This window comes from Pituophis catenifer, unplaced genomic scaffold (genome assembly GCF_029215685.1).
Source record: "Pituophis catenifer annectens isolate HBS135680 unplaced genomic scaffold, rPitCat1.0.hap2 SCAF_3, whole genome shotgun sequence".
NCBI lineage: Eukaryota > Metazoa > Chordata > Lepidosauria > Squamata > Colubridae > Pituophis > Pituophis catenifer.
Window position 1 is genome coordinate 166,832,046 of NW_027256883.1, and position 17,200 is coordinate 166,849,245.

General features: G+C 38.4%; 1 protein-coding gene across 3 annotated transcripts in view; it reads left to right on the forward strand.

The window, feature by feature from the left end:
- Window positions 1-133: 133 nt before the first annotated feature.
- Window positions 134-17,200, forward strand: part of ANKS1A (ankyrin repeat and sterile alpha motif domain containing 1A) — a 124,776-nt gene continuing 107,709 nt past the window's right edge. For 2 of the 3 annotated variants that reach the window (XM_070941504.1, XM_070941505.1), the window contains exon 1: window positions 134-309. In XM_070941504.1, coding sequence (XP_070797605.1) covers window positions 134-309 — 176 coding nt within the window. Of the gene's footprint in view, window positions 310-1,287; window positions 1,363-17,200 lie in introns of all 3 variants that reach the window. The other variant, XM_070941503.1, reaches the window with a different exon arrangement.

The following is a 17,200-nucleotide window of genomic DNA, read 5'->3' on the forward strand; positions in this document are numbered from 1 at the left end:
GACGAGGCTCAGCCGGGAGGCGTGGCCTTTCTGGCCCCGCCCCGGAAGGACGCGCCGGCCGGGTTGAGGCAGCGGCGGTAGGCGAGGAGGACTAGTAAAGATCGGGGGTTGGTTTCCCGGCCCGCGTCGGGCCATGGGGAAAGAGCAAGAGCTGCTAGAGGCCGCCCGCACTGGGAACCTGCCCGCCGTGGAGAAGCTGCTTTCGGGCAAGCGGCTTAGCTCGGGCTTCGGCTCGGGGGGCGGCTCGGCGTCTTCGGGGGGCGGCGGCGGCGGAGGCGGCGGGGGGCACCCGCTTTCCAGCCTTCTCAGGTAGGTGCCTGGGGTGTGGCTTGCGGAGCTCTTGCGAGTGGCCGGAGTGGCGCTGCCGAGGTTGGCTGCGGGAGCCCGTGTCAGGCAGCTGTTTGCCTTTTAGGAAGCTGGGGGTGTGTCCCGAAGACTTGAGAATGCCCGGCGGTGCAATTGACCATAGGTAGAATCTCCGCCCCCAAAAGTCTCACGGGCGTCGCGCTGGATAGTGGCCGTTCGCGTGTTTAGACTCAGCGTCGTGTTGGGATCTTTTTTGGGGGGGGGGGGGCAGCGAGGGAAGGTCTCAAACCAGCGCAAGGAGGAGAAGCGAATTGAAGCTGGTTTGGAGGTTCTGGAGAAAGCCCGGGCTGGTTCTCGGGTCTCCGGATTCCCTGAAGGAAAAGGGCTTTGACTTCGGCTTTCCTATTAAGGGGGGCAGAGCTTTTTGCCTTAACAGGACGATCTCTGTGAACGTTGGTTTGGGGAGACGCTTGTTAAAAGTGTTGAAACCTTGTAGGTTGAGACTGTTGTGTGTGATAAGGAGGGAGTCCTTTTGTTAATTAGTGAAGCCTCTTAGGCTGCTCCTGCCTTCTTTTGTATGTTTTTAATGAAACATCACAGACATTTTCGGTATGTAGTTGATCGTCTCAACCTTCAATTGAGGATCGGGTTTGGATTTGAGATAGGTTCTGTCACTGTCACCCTTGTGGCTTATTTTTTTTTTTTATTTGATTTATATGCCACCCTTCTCCGGAGACTCAGGGTGGCTTACAATGCGCTAAGCAATAGCCTTCATTCTTTTGTATATTTATACAAAGTCAACTTATTGCCCCCACAAACTGGGTCCTCAATTTACCTACCTTAGAAAGGATGGAAGGTTGAGTCAACCTTGAGCCTTGGCGAGATTCGAACCTGAAGTAATTGCAGGCAGCTGGTCTTAATAACAGGATGCCTTAGACCACTGTACTACCAAGGCTCTTATTTGTGGATGAGTGTTTTTAGATGTCTGAGAAAAAGAATAGAAGATATGCAAATGTATGCAAAGAGAAGGAAGCATAGGAAATGTGAAGTTCACAGGTACAAAAAAGTAGAAACAAAATTGTACTAGAGAGTTGTGTGCCACTGCCAAGGTTTCCAAATCTTTGTGGTGTTTCTCTTTTTTGTTTTGGTCCAAATCTTTGTAGTATTTGTTCCTTTCTTTTCTTTTCTTTTTTCATTACCCAAAGGATGGTTTTACTTAAAGAAAATAATTTTCTCTTATGCCTATTTCAAAAAACTGGCAAAGTTTCTCTTGATACATGCTAGGTATCCCTTGGAGAGTCTGTATACTTTTATGGGAAGACTTTGCTCTACATACGTTGAAGTGACTCAAAGGCTTTTCAGTACTGCAGTTTCATGTCTAATGACTTTTTTGGCTAATTAAAGCTGTTATCAAGTGTAAAACGAATCTGTGTGGTTCTTGATTTTTATTTTGTGTTTTATGCATAAACTCTAATATAAAGAATAGTTGCTAAAAATGCACAAGTACATATCTGGAGGCTTGGGGGCCAGGCCATAATACAAATCACTTTTACCAAGTGAACTTTAGAGAAAAAAGATCAGCTTAGACTATTTGCCTAAACTGTGTCTGGATCTGCGTGCTTCACACTATCGGCTTGTTATATATTGCTTACTAATTTTGTGATTGAATACAACATATTGCAACTTGTCTTTGCCTTCTGTAATTGTAAATTACAGTGCTTGGCAGTTGAATTACAAATATCACTTGAGTTCATACACTGCATTAAGCTACAATACAGGTTTTTTTTGTTTTAGCATAATATATTTTATGATCCTAGCCATTCTGGAAATCATGGTTGATAGCAATATATTCAGAGACAACCATTTGTGGCTTATTATGTAAGGTACAGCTAAGTGCAGTGTGTGTACTCTGTCACTGTGAGCTGTAAAAATATGTAACTATTCAGTCACAGTAGCAAATTGTGACACTAGTTACAGAGAAGCTGCTTCCTATACCAGTTGAAGTACAGTTAATTGTACATGTTGCCTGAACTTTATACAGTATGGATATTCCCCACAGGTGCCAGATTATTCCGTGCTTTAATATTTCTAAATCTTATTTCCTGAAATGACAGTGATCTGAAGGTCTTAATAGATGCTTCTCCACCTATGACTTTCCTAGGTTCCCAACACCCTTAAGCAGGTTTCCGATCATCCTATGGTAAAAGTTCCAGTCCTACAAACAATTAATGTGAGTAAACAATTGGGCTCATTAGAAGAATATCTTTGCATTTGAAATTAAATGCATGCCTGTTGGAATTGGCTAGAGCCTGTGATTTGGCATGTGGGCATATTCTGTTTGGAAGCATGGTTTGTATTTTCTGGAATGTATGCTTTAGAAGGAAATTAACATTTGTCATGTCTGAGAATTTGGCAGTAAATTATAACTTACTGAATTTCCTACCAAGCTTTGGTGAGTCTGTGGATTATTCTGTTATACAGAATACACAGTGGGGCTATTATAAACGTAGACCTGCTGGAAAGGCCAGATTGCTTTTAGGAAAATATTAAGTAGCATCCAGAATGTGTGTTGGTTCTTCAATAAGAGTTATTGCTAGAGGAAAGGAAAGATTTTTAATTTACAAATATGGCCAGTATATTTAACCATAGAAACACCGATCAGATTGAAGAAAGAATTTGTGGATGTTCTTTGTGTCCTTTATAATGATAAAGATGTTATCATTCTCAGATTTTATATGACTCATAATAATGACTTGAGCCATGATGGTGCAGTGGTTAGAATGCAGTATTGCAGGTTAATCCTGCTTACTACCGACTGCCATTTCGGCAGTTCAAGTCTCACCGGCTCAAGGTTGACTCAGCCTTTCATCTTTCCAAGGTCGGTAAAATGAGGACCCAGATTGTTGGGAGCAATATGCTAACTCTGTAAACCGCTTAGAGAGGGCTGTAAAGCAACTATGAAGCAGTATATAAGTCTAAGTGCTATTGCTATTGCTAAGAGGATTGCCAAGAAAGAAATATGAATTTTAACCCATTTGCTATAGTTGAGATAGGATTCCAGACACCAAGGCTTTGCATGGGAATGTATGACTGGCTTTTCCTTGCTAACACTAAGGTTGGACTGGAATGTTGAAAAAAACATCCCAGAAGAAAGCAAGGGCAAATTACTTCTACACTTTTGCCAAGAATACAGCATATACATGTCCATGGAGTTATCAGTTGAGGTTATCTTTACCTGCCTGTTGTATGTAATATTAATCCCTGTTCAAATAGTATATTACTGAAATAATTAGTTACTTTGTGTAATATTTTAATGGAAAAAATACATGGTCATTAGAAGCTGAGGGTCGTTGGATATGAGATAGGTGGCAAATAAATTTCTTAAATAAATTAATAAAATAACAACACATAATCATGTAATATTTTACTGTTCATGTATCTCTCCTTCAGTTATTCAAATTAAATTTGTTTCTTCAAGTCAGTCTTGACTCCTGGCAACTATATGAACAAGTGCTGTCTCCTTGGCAAAATTTTTACAAGTGGCTTGCCATTTTCTTCTTCCTAGGGGTGAAAGAGAGTGACTTGTCCAAAATTACCCAGACGGTTTTGTATTTTGCCAAGTCTAGAACTTGCAATCTCCTAATTTCTAAGTTGGTGCCTTTACTTCAGTGGTAAAATCCTCCCTGGTTTGTCACTGGTTCGCTGCCTGCACATGCGCGGTGTGCGCCAAGCGTGTGCTGTGCATGCGCAATGTGCGCGAAACACATGCTGGGTATGCATGCACATGCTGGGCATGCACGCACATGCTGAGCATGCGTACATATGCTGGGCATGCGCAGTGCACACCAAATGCACGCTGTGCATGCATGCACAGTGCACATCAAATGTACACTGTGTGCATGCGCAGTGCGCACCAAGCGCACGCTGCATCCATGCACATGCACAGTACATGCCAAACGCTGCATGCAGAAAAAGGTTTGGGAAGGTAAGTAGAATAGCAGGATTTCCTGCTTTCTATCGATTTTAAATCGCATGGCACAGCTGATCATCGGAAATACCGGTTTGGACCAACTGGTAGCTTTTTTCACTACCGGTTCGCCCAAACTGGTGCGAACCGGTAGGATTTCACCACTGCTTTACTTACTATACCAAACTGGATTTTTTTATTACTACTACTTCATAAATCATGCTCAATTTGCAATGGAAACAACAGAAAAAGAAAACAGAATTGCAGTGATATGAGATTTCAAGTGAGTTTGATCACCAAAATAGCTTACTTATAAATAAAGAGTGCAGAACCTAGAAATTTGCAAAATAGAGAGATACCTGAAATAACAGTCATTCTTATGGATTTTCTAAATGTGCACTTCAGAACTAAAAGTTTCATTATTTAGGAGCATGAAGAAGATTCTTTTCAGTTAAACTGAAACTTGGCATACTATAATGTATGCTGAGTAAATACTATGTCGGAAGAATGGAAGTGAGATTCAAAAGATTAGCATTCTCATCATAAATACCTAAGTGGTGGAATAATTTAACTGGTATCAGGAAAAAGCCATAGACTGGCTAAAGCCAAAAGCCAGAAACTCATTTCCAGTCCATGGGCTCGTGGTTGTTCACATATTTTGTTTAGTTTGCTCTGGATGTGATTGTGCTTTTCAAATTATCATAGTTACAATTCAGCAACATTCAAATACGGAACTTTTTCTTTGGACGGCTCACCTAATGCTTTTGTTGATTTTTTTCTTTTTTGTACCAGGCAATCTCTCTTTCATTGCAACATAACTAAAAGTATGCTATGGATTAAATAAAAATAGGGGAACTTGCAGAATTGCAAAGTCTTAGCTGGAACTCTTGCACACTCCCTAAGCATCTTTTGGACAACATTCTAATCTTTTAAATTGGATACTCATATTCTTGATTTTATTCATGTTATTTCAAGCAGAAACAACATTAATAAACTTATTTTGAGGTTGGCTGGGGGTATTGTTTTTAAATAAGACTTTGAAACAGACATTGTATACATGTTTTCCAGCCCAAATTATGCCTGCGTATCAAGACTGGAAAAGCATATCACTTCTCCTTTCTCTTTTAAAAGTGTGTACATTTCAGTTGCAAAACTGTAAGCTGTAAGTAGGGAAATGATCTTGCATTCTCTTAAAATATCTCTAGTTCAATTCAGCAAAATAGTATCATGCTGACCAACAGTTATTTTCAAAAATACCTTCAGGTTAACTTATGTATTTAATAAATTCATATCATTGTGTGAACATTTATTATTTGGAATTTTCTGTTAAGGATTACATTTTTTTCCACAATACTTTCCGAAATGGTGGGAAGCAGGGAACAGATTGAGCTAGAGCCTTCTTAATTCTAGGTATCCGAAATGTTTTGGTACATTTTGAAGTAGAACAACAGAATGTAAATGAAAGCACTGCTTTTTAATGCAGTACATTAAAAAAAAAAAGTTCTGATTGATCTACAAAATTTAATCATCTGACATAATTAAAACCTGGAAAAATATTTTCCTCATTCTTTTCCAGAAGAAGGAAACTAAAAAAACTGTAAGACATTTTGTCAATCTTCAGTCACGTTGCTATTTTAGCTACATGAATTATGTATAGCTTCACTTGTTCATAAAATTATTGTGCTTGGCCTATTACTGGTAGAAGTGTGATTCATCATTAAAAGATTGAGTGATTTTGCCGCATTTCAGATTTTAAGAAGCCAATGATAAATTATATAGATTAACATGTTTTCATAATAAAACTAAAATAGAGGCTGATCTAGTGAATTCAGAGCTTTCTAAGAAAGTAATATATAGTAGGGCACTGATATGTAATTTTAAAGAGTTGTTTCAGGGAGTATGTTAGCATAAGTAAGTGTAATTCCCAGTTTTACATACACACATATGTTAGCCCTTAAAGTAGTTGTGAGGGCTTTCCAAAGATATAGCAGTTTTAGGGCTTTGAAGAGAGATGTTTCCCTAGTGCTGAGCATACCTCAGCAAGCATCCCTTTTGAATGCTTGGCTCAGTATTGGCATAAGCACAGTTCTTCTTTTTTTTAATGTTACTCTGCTGAGTCAGATACCAATAGTGCCCAGCATCTGTAGGGTGGAGAGAGGTTACAGTCTTCTGCTGGCCAACTGTTAAGGCCATCTCTGTAGATCAGAGATGGAGGATATAAGAGGAACTGTTTTTCTCTCTGGATAACATATTTGATACTCGTTATTTAAATATACCGTATTTCCTCGAAAATAAGACAGGGTCTTATTTTCTTTTGACTCCCTAAATAAGGGCTTGGCCTTATTGTTGGGAGGTCTTATTATTTTGGGGGTGCAGGAGGTGACGAGCATGGGACTGGATCTCCCGTCACTGCCGTCACTTCCCCTTCCTGTTCTTCACGCCGACTGAACAGCCCAACACATTCCACCCCACCCCACCCCAAAGGCAACAGTTGCTTCCCTTCCCTGCCGTCTCTTTATCGAGAGGGGTGGCAGGTGGGGCAGGCGAGAAGCGAGACGCATGGAGCGAGATGTGGCTCCCCTTGCCGTCTCTTCTCCCCCCCCCTTGCTGGGCATGACAGGGCTCCTGCTCCTCACTTAGCCACCCTCCCCCTTTAGGGATGCAATTTGGGGGTGGGAGGTAGGGCGGATGAGAAGCTGGATGCATGTCTTACTTTTCCAGCTCCGTCATGTTCCTCGCCGTTGAGTCCAGGGAAACATGCTGTAAAAGAAAACCTTCTTGCATGTTCAATCAAGCTTCTCAAACTCGCGAGAAGGCTTTCTTTACAGCGTGTTTCCCTGGACATGGGCAAGGAAAGCGACGGAGCTTGAAAGGTAAGACGCGCGTCTCATGGCCCAACACGCCCCCCCCCCAATGGCAACAGTAGCCTGGCTGCTTCCCTTCCCTGCCATCTCTTTATCGAGAGGGGTGGCATTCACAGAACTCTGAGGACATTGTGGGACACAGAGATGCTTTCTAAATAGTTTTAAAAAGAGTTTAGTAAATCTTTAAAATGAACATGTAAAGTTTATGTGTAATACTACTGTGTTTTCCCGAAAATAAGACATATCTGGATAATAAGCCCAATTGGGCTTTTCAGCGCATGCAATAATATAAGCCACCCCCACAAAATAAGCCCCCCCCAACTACTTACATGCATGCACAGCTGGTCCCATCATTTCCTCTGGTTGCTTGCTGCGCAACCAAAATGAGTTCAGGAGGCGAGGCTGGAGGAGGGGAAGGGGGGACATGCCCTCCCCTCCCTGTTCTTTGCGCCAGCCAAGCAGCCCAACATGTCCCACCCCACCCCAATGGCAACAGCAGCCTGGCTGCTTCCCTTCCCTGCCGACTCTTTATCGAGAGGGGTGGCAGGTGGGAGACGCATGGAGCAAGATGTGGCTCCCCTTGCTGTCTCTTCTCCCTCCCCCCTCGCCGGGCATGGCAGGGCTCCTGCCCCTTGCTTAGCCACCCACTCCCTTTAATGCAATTGGGGGTGGCAGGTGAGAAGCGGGACGCAGGTCTTAACTTTCAAGCTCCGTCGCTTTCCTCGCTGTTGTGTCCAGGGAAACACGCTGTAAAAGAAAACCTTGCGAGTTCAATCAAGCTTCTCGAACTCAGTTCTCGAACTGAGAACCCATCTCAGTTGTGTGTATGTTCTACATTGACATTAATAAAAGAATTATTAACTTCTTGTTAAAGAAAAGGAAATATGACTTAGGGTAACCTTTTCCAAATTAGTATCATCTTGAAATGTTAAGACTTTTTTCTTACTTGAGGAAGCTGACACGAACTACAAATGACAACTGACTTAGATGAAGAAGCAATCAAAATTGACCTCAGAATAAGTGCCGAAAAATCAAAGATCATGTATGTGAGATCCACTGCATAGACATGGGGAATCACATTTGGATCACAGCAACTTGAGGAAATAGAAAGTTTTACCTGTTTGGATAGCGTAATCGCCTGAAATGGAGATGCAGAGATGGACATCAAGTACCACATTGGAAAAGCAACAGCTGTTTTCTAGAGCATGAATGAAATCTCTATAGTGATCCTGACAACCATTTATGCCAGAGACATCTGGAAGGCATCAACGAGTATTAACAAGAGACTTGATGTCTTCCAATAAAGATGCCATTACTGTATCCCAAAATTGGTTATTTTGACCATGTTACTAATGAAGAAGTCCTCCAAAAGAATTTTTCCTGCAAATTACATAACATTGTAGCCAGTGGTGGGATTCAAATAATTTAACAACCGGTTCTCTGTCCTAATGACCAGCTCGGTAGGCATGGCTCAGTGGTCATGTGACTGTGTGGGCGTGGCCAACTCAACATCACTCACATTGTAACACCTTAGCTGTTACAATGTAATAAGGGTTAACCAGAGAGGCAGTTTCTGTAAGCAGGGCAATAACCATTAGGCTAGAAACAACAGCAGAATGTTTCCTTCCTGCCTTCCTTACAGGATTAGCCCTGTAAAGTGGAAAAAAAAAAATAAGATTTCTTCCAACAACCCGTTCTCTGAACTGCTTAGAAAGTTAATAACCGGTTCTCTCAAATAGGTGTGAACTGGCTGAATCCCACCACTGATTGTAGCACACAGAAGACATGCATGTCATATTCTCTGTATGGAGAACAATCAAATCCACAAGATGGCAGTGAGCTGGACACACACACACACACATCCGCGATGCTAAACGAATCCAAATTTTCTAAAAGTTCAATGAGTTTAGCAATATATTAATTTGCCTACAGTATATATTAGGTCAGTTTTGCCATTCCAACACAGTCTTACAGTAAGTCAATCATGCAAAAAGAGAGAGAGGAGGAGGGAGGGAGAGAGGGAGAGACAGGGAGGGAGGGAGAGAGAGTGTCTCTGTTATCGCTTGCTATCTTATTTTTTCACCTGGAAGTAGAACCTTGCCTTGGTAACAGAGACCAAAAGCAGTATTGATAGATCATATAACTGTATGCACGTGTCAAGGTACACAAAAAATAACCTTTCCCCTTCCTTCAACTGCTAAAGAATTTGCAAAACTACTTTTCTTTTAACTGTCTGTAACTAAGCAGGAAATAAGCTATATAAAATAGACCCAAGTATTTAAAAGTCAGGGAATCTTAGAAGCCTCATTCCTCCAAAGGCAATATTTTAAAACGGTCCCACTGGATTAGGTTAATATTTGGATAAATACTTGTGAGTGAAGATGATGAGTTCTACAGGAACCAGGGAACCAGGAAGCATAAATGGTTTAAAGGGGGAAAGTATAAATTTAAAAAGTTAAAGAAATGTCCTTGAGCAGAACTTTAGAACTGGAACGCATCTACCTTTAGCAGGAACTAATCCAATAAACTTAAACATGGCATCTGTTTGATGAGTTCTCTGTGCACCTATTGATTGTAATAAAAAAAGATAGCACAGTATACAAATTCTTAGAACAAAGAATTGGAGCATAGAGACTGATGTGATAGCAGACATCCATATGGTAAGCTGTTTTAAATCTTATACTTGAAAATTGGAGAGTACACCACAGGGATGCTGTTTTCAATGGCATTACTTTAAAGCAGACTTCCTGTTTTGGACTCTGTCCAAATATGTGGACTTTAGCTCAGCAATTTTCAGCACTTGACATTTGGAGAACATCTAGCTTAGTGAAGGTTGTTTTAAGGAATGTATTCCACTTCTTAGAATTTCTGAATATATTGAATAGCAATGCCAAATTGAAGGATTTGTATAATTCCCATCTGAAGTACAACTATTTCAGTTGATTATCTCTTTTTAAATATAATCCTCATGACCCTCCCCCGACCCATCCCCAGATCTTCTGAGGGGCCCACAAAATCAAAATTATTTGCCAGGCCATGTTGAAATATAAAATAATATTAAAATCTCATTAAATGATCATGACAAAGAGTAGCAGCTACAACAGCCTCAGTTTTAATTTTAAAATACAGTAAATAATGATAGGTGAAAGGTAAAGGTTCCCCTTGCACATATGTGCTAGTCGTTCCCGACTCTAGGGGGCAGTGCTCATCTCCATTTCAAAGCCGAAGAGCCAGCACTGTCCGAAGATGTCTCCATGGTCATGTGGCCAGCATGACTAAACGCTAAGGTGCACGGGATGCTGTTACCTTCCCACCAAAGATGGTTCCTATTTTTCTACTTGCATTTTTTTACGTGTTTTTGAACTGCTAGGTTGGCAGAAACTGGGACAAGTAACGGGAGCTCATCCCATTACACGGTACTAGGGATTCAAACTGCTGAACTGCTGACCTTTCGTTCGACAAGCTCAGCATCTTAGCCACTGAGCCACCACGTCCCTATTAAAATAATGATAAAACCCATACAAATAAAAGCTCTTTGACGTCCTCCATTATTTTAAAAAGTGGGATGGGGTCCTTAGAAAAATTCTGTATATAGGGAAATGACTTCTACTTTTAAGCCCATCTGCCTTCAGTCCATCACGGCAATATGTCTTCTCTAGAGATATGATTTCAGTAAGATACTTCTTTGAGAATTACTATAGCTGGAAGATTATCTGAAAATATAACAAAAATGTGCTTTTGGCTTAGGCAAGTTTTTAAGGCATCAGACTTGATTTCCTTCCCTCTCATGAGAATATAAATTCAATTCAATGACTCTAAATGGCCTTCCTTTTAATAATGTTTTACTTGATTACTGAGTGTTTAATGATTACTTTCATTTTACTTCCATTTAAGAGCAATGGAACAATTATACTTTGCTAGCGTCTCTACAACCTAAAGTGACATAAGTTAGCACAAAAAACGGGAAGGAAAGGGAGAAGGACAACCTGAGAAGTGACCTTCCTGAGAATGAATATAACATAGTCTGGAAGCTGTAGGTTCTATAAGGCCAGTTTGTATAAGACTTACCAACAAACAAGCATACAGACTGATCATACACTCCTGAAATCTGCTGGTTCCTCAACACTGATAAACAGTGGGCATGTTTTTTGTGCAATATGTTATTTAAATAAAGGAAATTATCTTGTTCCTCTCCACATAAGCCAAAAAAAAGAAGCAAGCTATTTTTCTTTTCCTTTTTCTTCCCTTTTAACTAGTAAGAGGAGCATGTACTATGAATGAGTACAATCCTAGGTTGGTGGTTAGTCTTCTACTGGCTTCTTGGTTATTCCTTCCATTACAGTTAAGGGGAGTGACTAAGAAGATGCCACTGCAATTCTGAGCAAATGATTTTGCTAATCTTCCACATGGGGAACTTGGAACTGATGGCCAAGAAACGGGGGAGGGGGGGATCCAGTTTAAAGGGAAGGGAAGGGAAAAGAAAAGAAACCAGGCCATAGCAACCAAAGGTTCACAAGATAAAATATACAATATATAATAAAAGTATACAGTTAAAATATTAATAAATATTTAATTAATAAAGAATACAAATAAAATACCGCCAATCTATAATCCCACCAAGATATATCACAGCCCAAAAGCCCATCAGAGGAGCTTCATGTTGAGCTGCTTCTGGAATGCAGTCAAGGTGGAAGCCAATCAGAGGTGTCTACTAGGAGTCTGAATGATAGGCAACACCAAAAAGCAATGTTGATGAGTTGCATCCCCTTTTTCCTAGAATGGGAAACTCATGGCAGCTTCTCCCAAGTGGCTCAAACTGGCCAGAGTTAATTCCAGTTGGAGGATGTAGTTCTGTATGTAACTCTGTGCCATGCCATGTAGGGTTTTATAGGTTAGCACTAGGACTTTAAATTGTGACTGGGAGTATATTGGTAACTAGTGTAGCACTGTAACATTGGTCTAATGTACTGCTATCAGTGAATGCTTGGTAACATATAGATTACTATAGTTAAACCAACTGCACCCTCTGAGCAGTCTTTAAAAGTGTACCATGTACAATATTTTATAGCAGTCCCACAGGTAGTGATAAGGGCATTGATCCTCCAATCCCAGGGAGGGCTGCAGTTGGTTTTTCAGCTGAAACTGGATAAAGCAAAGACATCCTTGAATATGACCTCTGCCTGCTGTTCTAACAGGAGTTGCAAGTGCAGGAAGACCTTCAAGTTGCAAACTTTTGCAAACATTCAGGGTGCAGGGAGTTGTTACCAGTATTGTCTAACAGAGATAATTACCTTGTCTACTCCTGTTTTTTCATGCATTATCAGAATATCTGTATATGAGAGTATCCATCTACTTATGTAAGACAGATATCATTAGGTTTTACAGAAGTTCAGAACATATGGAGATAAAAGCTGGAAGAGAGAAAAACAGTGCTGCAAAATATTGAACATTCTCAGAGGCTGTATGAACTTTTATAACTTTTGGGGAGGAAATACAACCAAACAAACATTAAACAAGGTATTGAAGATTCCACTTGTAAGGTTTATAATAACAATGCTGCTTTATTTTTTTAATCTCTGCTTCGTAATATTGCAATTAATTATGACTTCTCACTCAGTTGGCTTGTCTGATATTCCACACCCTGTGTAGCTAACAACTGTTAAGTAGGGCAGGCCTCTCTTAGCTGTGAGAAATGCCGTAAGTGTTGGTTGTGCACTGATTTACATGTGCTTTGTTTACATTTACATTATTCTTTACCATGTTAAGGTTTCTGTATTTGCAGGCTCCAAACAGTGACTGCCAGTTTATGAAAAATGTAAGAACTTTATGACATAAACAACAGACTTCCATTTGTAACTTGTAATAGGTCAGAAATATATTTTTTAGAAATTTTATATTCATAATTTGAATTTTTAATAATTCTAAAATGAGAAACATTCCATTTTTATTAACTAATAATCCTTAATTCTCACTTTGAGTGGAGGAGGCCAATAGCTTGGCAAAGCCCTGTTTTTGATATCAGAAATCTAGAATAAATTGGACAGTCTTTAAATCTCAGTGCCATGTCAGGTGTACAAAGTAGGCATCAGAACTTGATGAATTAACTTGTTAATTGTTAATTTGACATAGGTAGGGTTTGGTTTCATGAATACATTCTTCATCTTCTCCCCAACTTCCTTCCAATCAAGCATATATATTTTTTTCTTCTTTAATTTATTCAAAACATTAGCTTGCCTTGACATTTGGGCAGACAGTAATTATCACTAACTATATAAACTGCCTCCAAACTTTGGTTTGAAATGTGTTGCTAAGTGAAGGAAGTGGAGGGGATATGAAACCTGTGTAGTGGTGATGTTGACAAGATTATGATTTGAATAACACATTTTAACTGTGTCCATATAATAAGAGGAACACACCTTCATTGCTGTGGTTTTGCTTGCATCTAGTTCGTTCACTATAGTTTATTATAAGCATCAGGAAAAGTAATAGGATTAAAATTGTTGATGGCAGGAATTCTCAAAATTATTGATACGGACCAGTTTCTTCTGAATATGTCTAATATAATTGGCAATCTTGATTGTCAGTTATCTCTAGTCATTTGGCTAAATAATACATGTGCCATCTGGGAGAAAGCATTTTTTGAGCCAGTATTTTAAACACTGAATTGAACTGAAGTTTATGATAAAACATTTAAAATAGCTGTTTCATACAAATTGATATTGGATGTAGTAGACTGGATGAGTTTTAACTATTGAAACCTGTAAGTGGTCATTTGACAGGCAGTTCAACTTTAACTTAACTTGGATGCAGTTATACTCCCTTTGAAAATTCATCTTTGCTTTTTGGAGCATTCCTAATTGAACAACATAGCGCTTTTAGATGGTGCTGATATCTAAAAAATGATAATGGGGTAAGATTTAAGGAACCCAATCTTGTAAAGTCTCTGTTTTCGTATGAGATTTCCTGCATTCTAAAGCTATTTATTCCATAACTTGAAACATCATGCCAAATGATGCAGTGGTACTTATTGCTTGAAAAAGTTGTTTGTCCTAAATTAGTCTTGAAACCTGGATCCTCAAGTTAGATAGGGTGTTTACATGCACAACTAGAGCTAGAATGCCAAAGGCATTCTGAGAGCTGTCTGAGCTGGCCATATTCATATATGTCTTTATTATATAGCCCATTTGGGATTTCTGCGGTCTGCTTTTCAGAAATGTTCAGAAATTACAACAGCTTTGCATAATTGATTGGAGCTGGGCATTGGGATCAAATAACTCATCTGTTAAAACAGTTCCATTACTTGCCTATTTCCTTCTACAAAGTGATTGCTATAACTTGTAAGCTTTTGGGACTTAATGTGAGGATATTTGAATGATCATATCCTCTCTCGTATATTTTCCTGTGCTTGAAATTCTAAGGTTCTTCTTCTGTATAGGTTGCCAAATCAGAAATACATTTTGGAGAAATATGAGAGTGGGCCTTCTCAATGGCCATTCTTAAGGTTTGTAACTTCCTGAAAAGTGAGTTCAGGCAAGTTTTATCTTTTATCCTTCTGATGGTATGCTGTATTTTTATTTAGTTGATACTTTCTGGAGTAAAGAGGTGTGTTGCTTAGTTAGATTTAATATTGTATATTGTTTGTTTTATTTATGAGTATTTAATGGACTCTGAAATACTAAGAAATATTACTGCTTATTTATTCAGCAAATTTGTATGCCTACCCATCTCACTCAGTGTGCCTATGAACAACAACTAGTAACAAACAAAAAAATATTTAATATGTAAATGTTGAAAAGTTCCTAAATTACTGGCAAACTTTTACATTTACTTTATAATTTCTGTAAAGTCATGTGACCATATTGTGAATCACATGCAAATAATTCAATTGAATAATTTTATATAGTTTGCGGATTTCAAATTGCACATCAAGCAGATATGGCCAAGCAACTTTTTTTTACAGCTGTGGAGCCGCACTCTCCTCCCATTTTTCTCTCTTTAGAGGTCACAGCATTGATAAAGCTGACATTTATTTTTATTTTTAAAGGACAAAGCAAACATGTAGAGCCATGATAGGTAATAGAAGTTAATATTCTTGAGTCTATCTGTTGATGACAATTTCCTATGGAAGATTTTAGCTTGGAATGTAAGAGATATGTAATGTAATGTTGTTTATCTCTTACATTAGCTTGGAATGTAAGAGATAAACATGATTTAATGAAGGGAATGAAACAAGGAAAAATAGATACAGTATTTATTGAAAGTAAAACAAATAAGAAAGATGGATTTGAACAGCAATAGTCTGAGATTGTGTAGTAGAATTAATGAATGGAAGTAAAGCTGTAGTTTAAATTACAGGCATATCTGAGAGATATTGTAGGCTTGATTCAGGCCTCTACAATAAAGTAAATATCACAATAAAGCAAGGTACTTGTTAAATTTTTCCCTTCAAGTATATATAAAAGTTACATTTACGGAACATTATAGTCTATTAAATGTCTAATAACTTTATGTCTAAATAAAACAATATACATACCTTAATTAAAAATATTTATTTACTACAAATGCTAAACTGAATCTTCAGTGAGTTATTGTTCTTCTGGTGGAGGGTCTTTTTTTAAAATGCAGTATCTGCAAACTGCAATAAAGCAAACTGCAATGAAATAAGGTATGCCTTTATGAATGAGAGCTAAATGTATGAATTGGCTTAGATGGTAATGGGTACATATGAAAAGTGCATTTCATAGCTTGATGATAATTGCATGGGAATGATAATGATAATGAAAGAATTACATATGAGCTCTGGAAGAATTTTGCAATATTTTTATTAATGCTTTCCATTAAGTGATATGACTGAATAGATGTGAATATGACATTTGATGCGAATATGATAATTGGTTAGAATGGAAGAAAGAGAAAAAAAAGAGAAGCTATAAGTTTGAATTGTAGCTTTCCAAAATGTAGTTAAATGTCATAAAAGAAATGACATACAAAAGAAAAAAAAATAAAAGAAAGAAATGCTATAAATGATGAAAAGGAAGTCACACCTGTGGTGAGAATATGGAAAATTGGCAAGACTACAAAGGTGTAGATGATGTAACTGTAGAAATGTTAAATTGTGTATGTAGCTTGCTTATGGAATGACTATGCATCTTGTTTTAATGTTGGGAAGATTTTATCTGCATCTGATGATTATAAGAATGCTGTTATTTTTCCCTTCTATAAACAGAAAGATAATGAGAGTAAGTTAATTTCTATTGAGGGAATTAGTTTATTAAGTTTGCCTGGGAAAGCGATTGACAAAATTGTAGTGGAAAGCATATGAGAAGTGATTATAAGTAAAATGGGAGTGCTTTTCAGCTTTATGCTGGGCAAGTTTATTACAGATTTGCTGGTTGAGATAAAATGTCTAATAAAATGGTTAGAATTATGGTATGTTTTGAATGTATATACAGTTGAAGATTGGTTGATGAATTATGTAAGGGTAGTGTATAATATTAGTAAAGCAGATATAAGAACAGAATGTTTAGCAAATGCCTCAACATTAATCACAGAGTAAAACAAGAGTGTGTAATGTTTTTTTGATGTTTAATATAGTTATGGATAAAAATATGGGGAATGCCTATGATAATACTAGAGATGTATTGGTTGGGAATATAAGTAATCCTCAATGTATGATAATTAGTTTATCATTCAAAGTGACGACATTACTGAAAACAGAGACTTACAATCGGTCTTCGTACTTACAGCCATCACCATGTCCCTGCAATTACATAATCAAAATTCAGGTGCTTGACAATTGGCATATATTTACTTATTGACTTATTTATTTATTTATTTTTATTTCTATACCGCCCTTCTCCCGCAGGACTCAGGGCGGTGCACAGCCAAAATAAAACATAGTATACAAAATTTAAAAAACAATTTTAAAACAATTAAATAATTTTGACCCAAATAATTTAAAACAACCCAAATTAAAACCGAATCAGTTAAAACTGAGAGGACGGGATCAAGCCAGCCCAGCCCAGATAGAATAAGTGTGTTTTTAGGGCCTGACGAAAAGTCC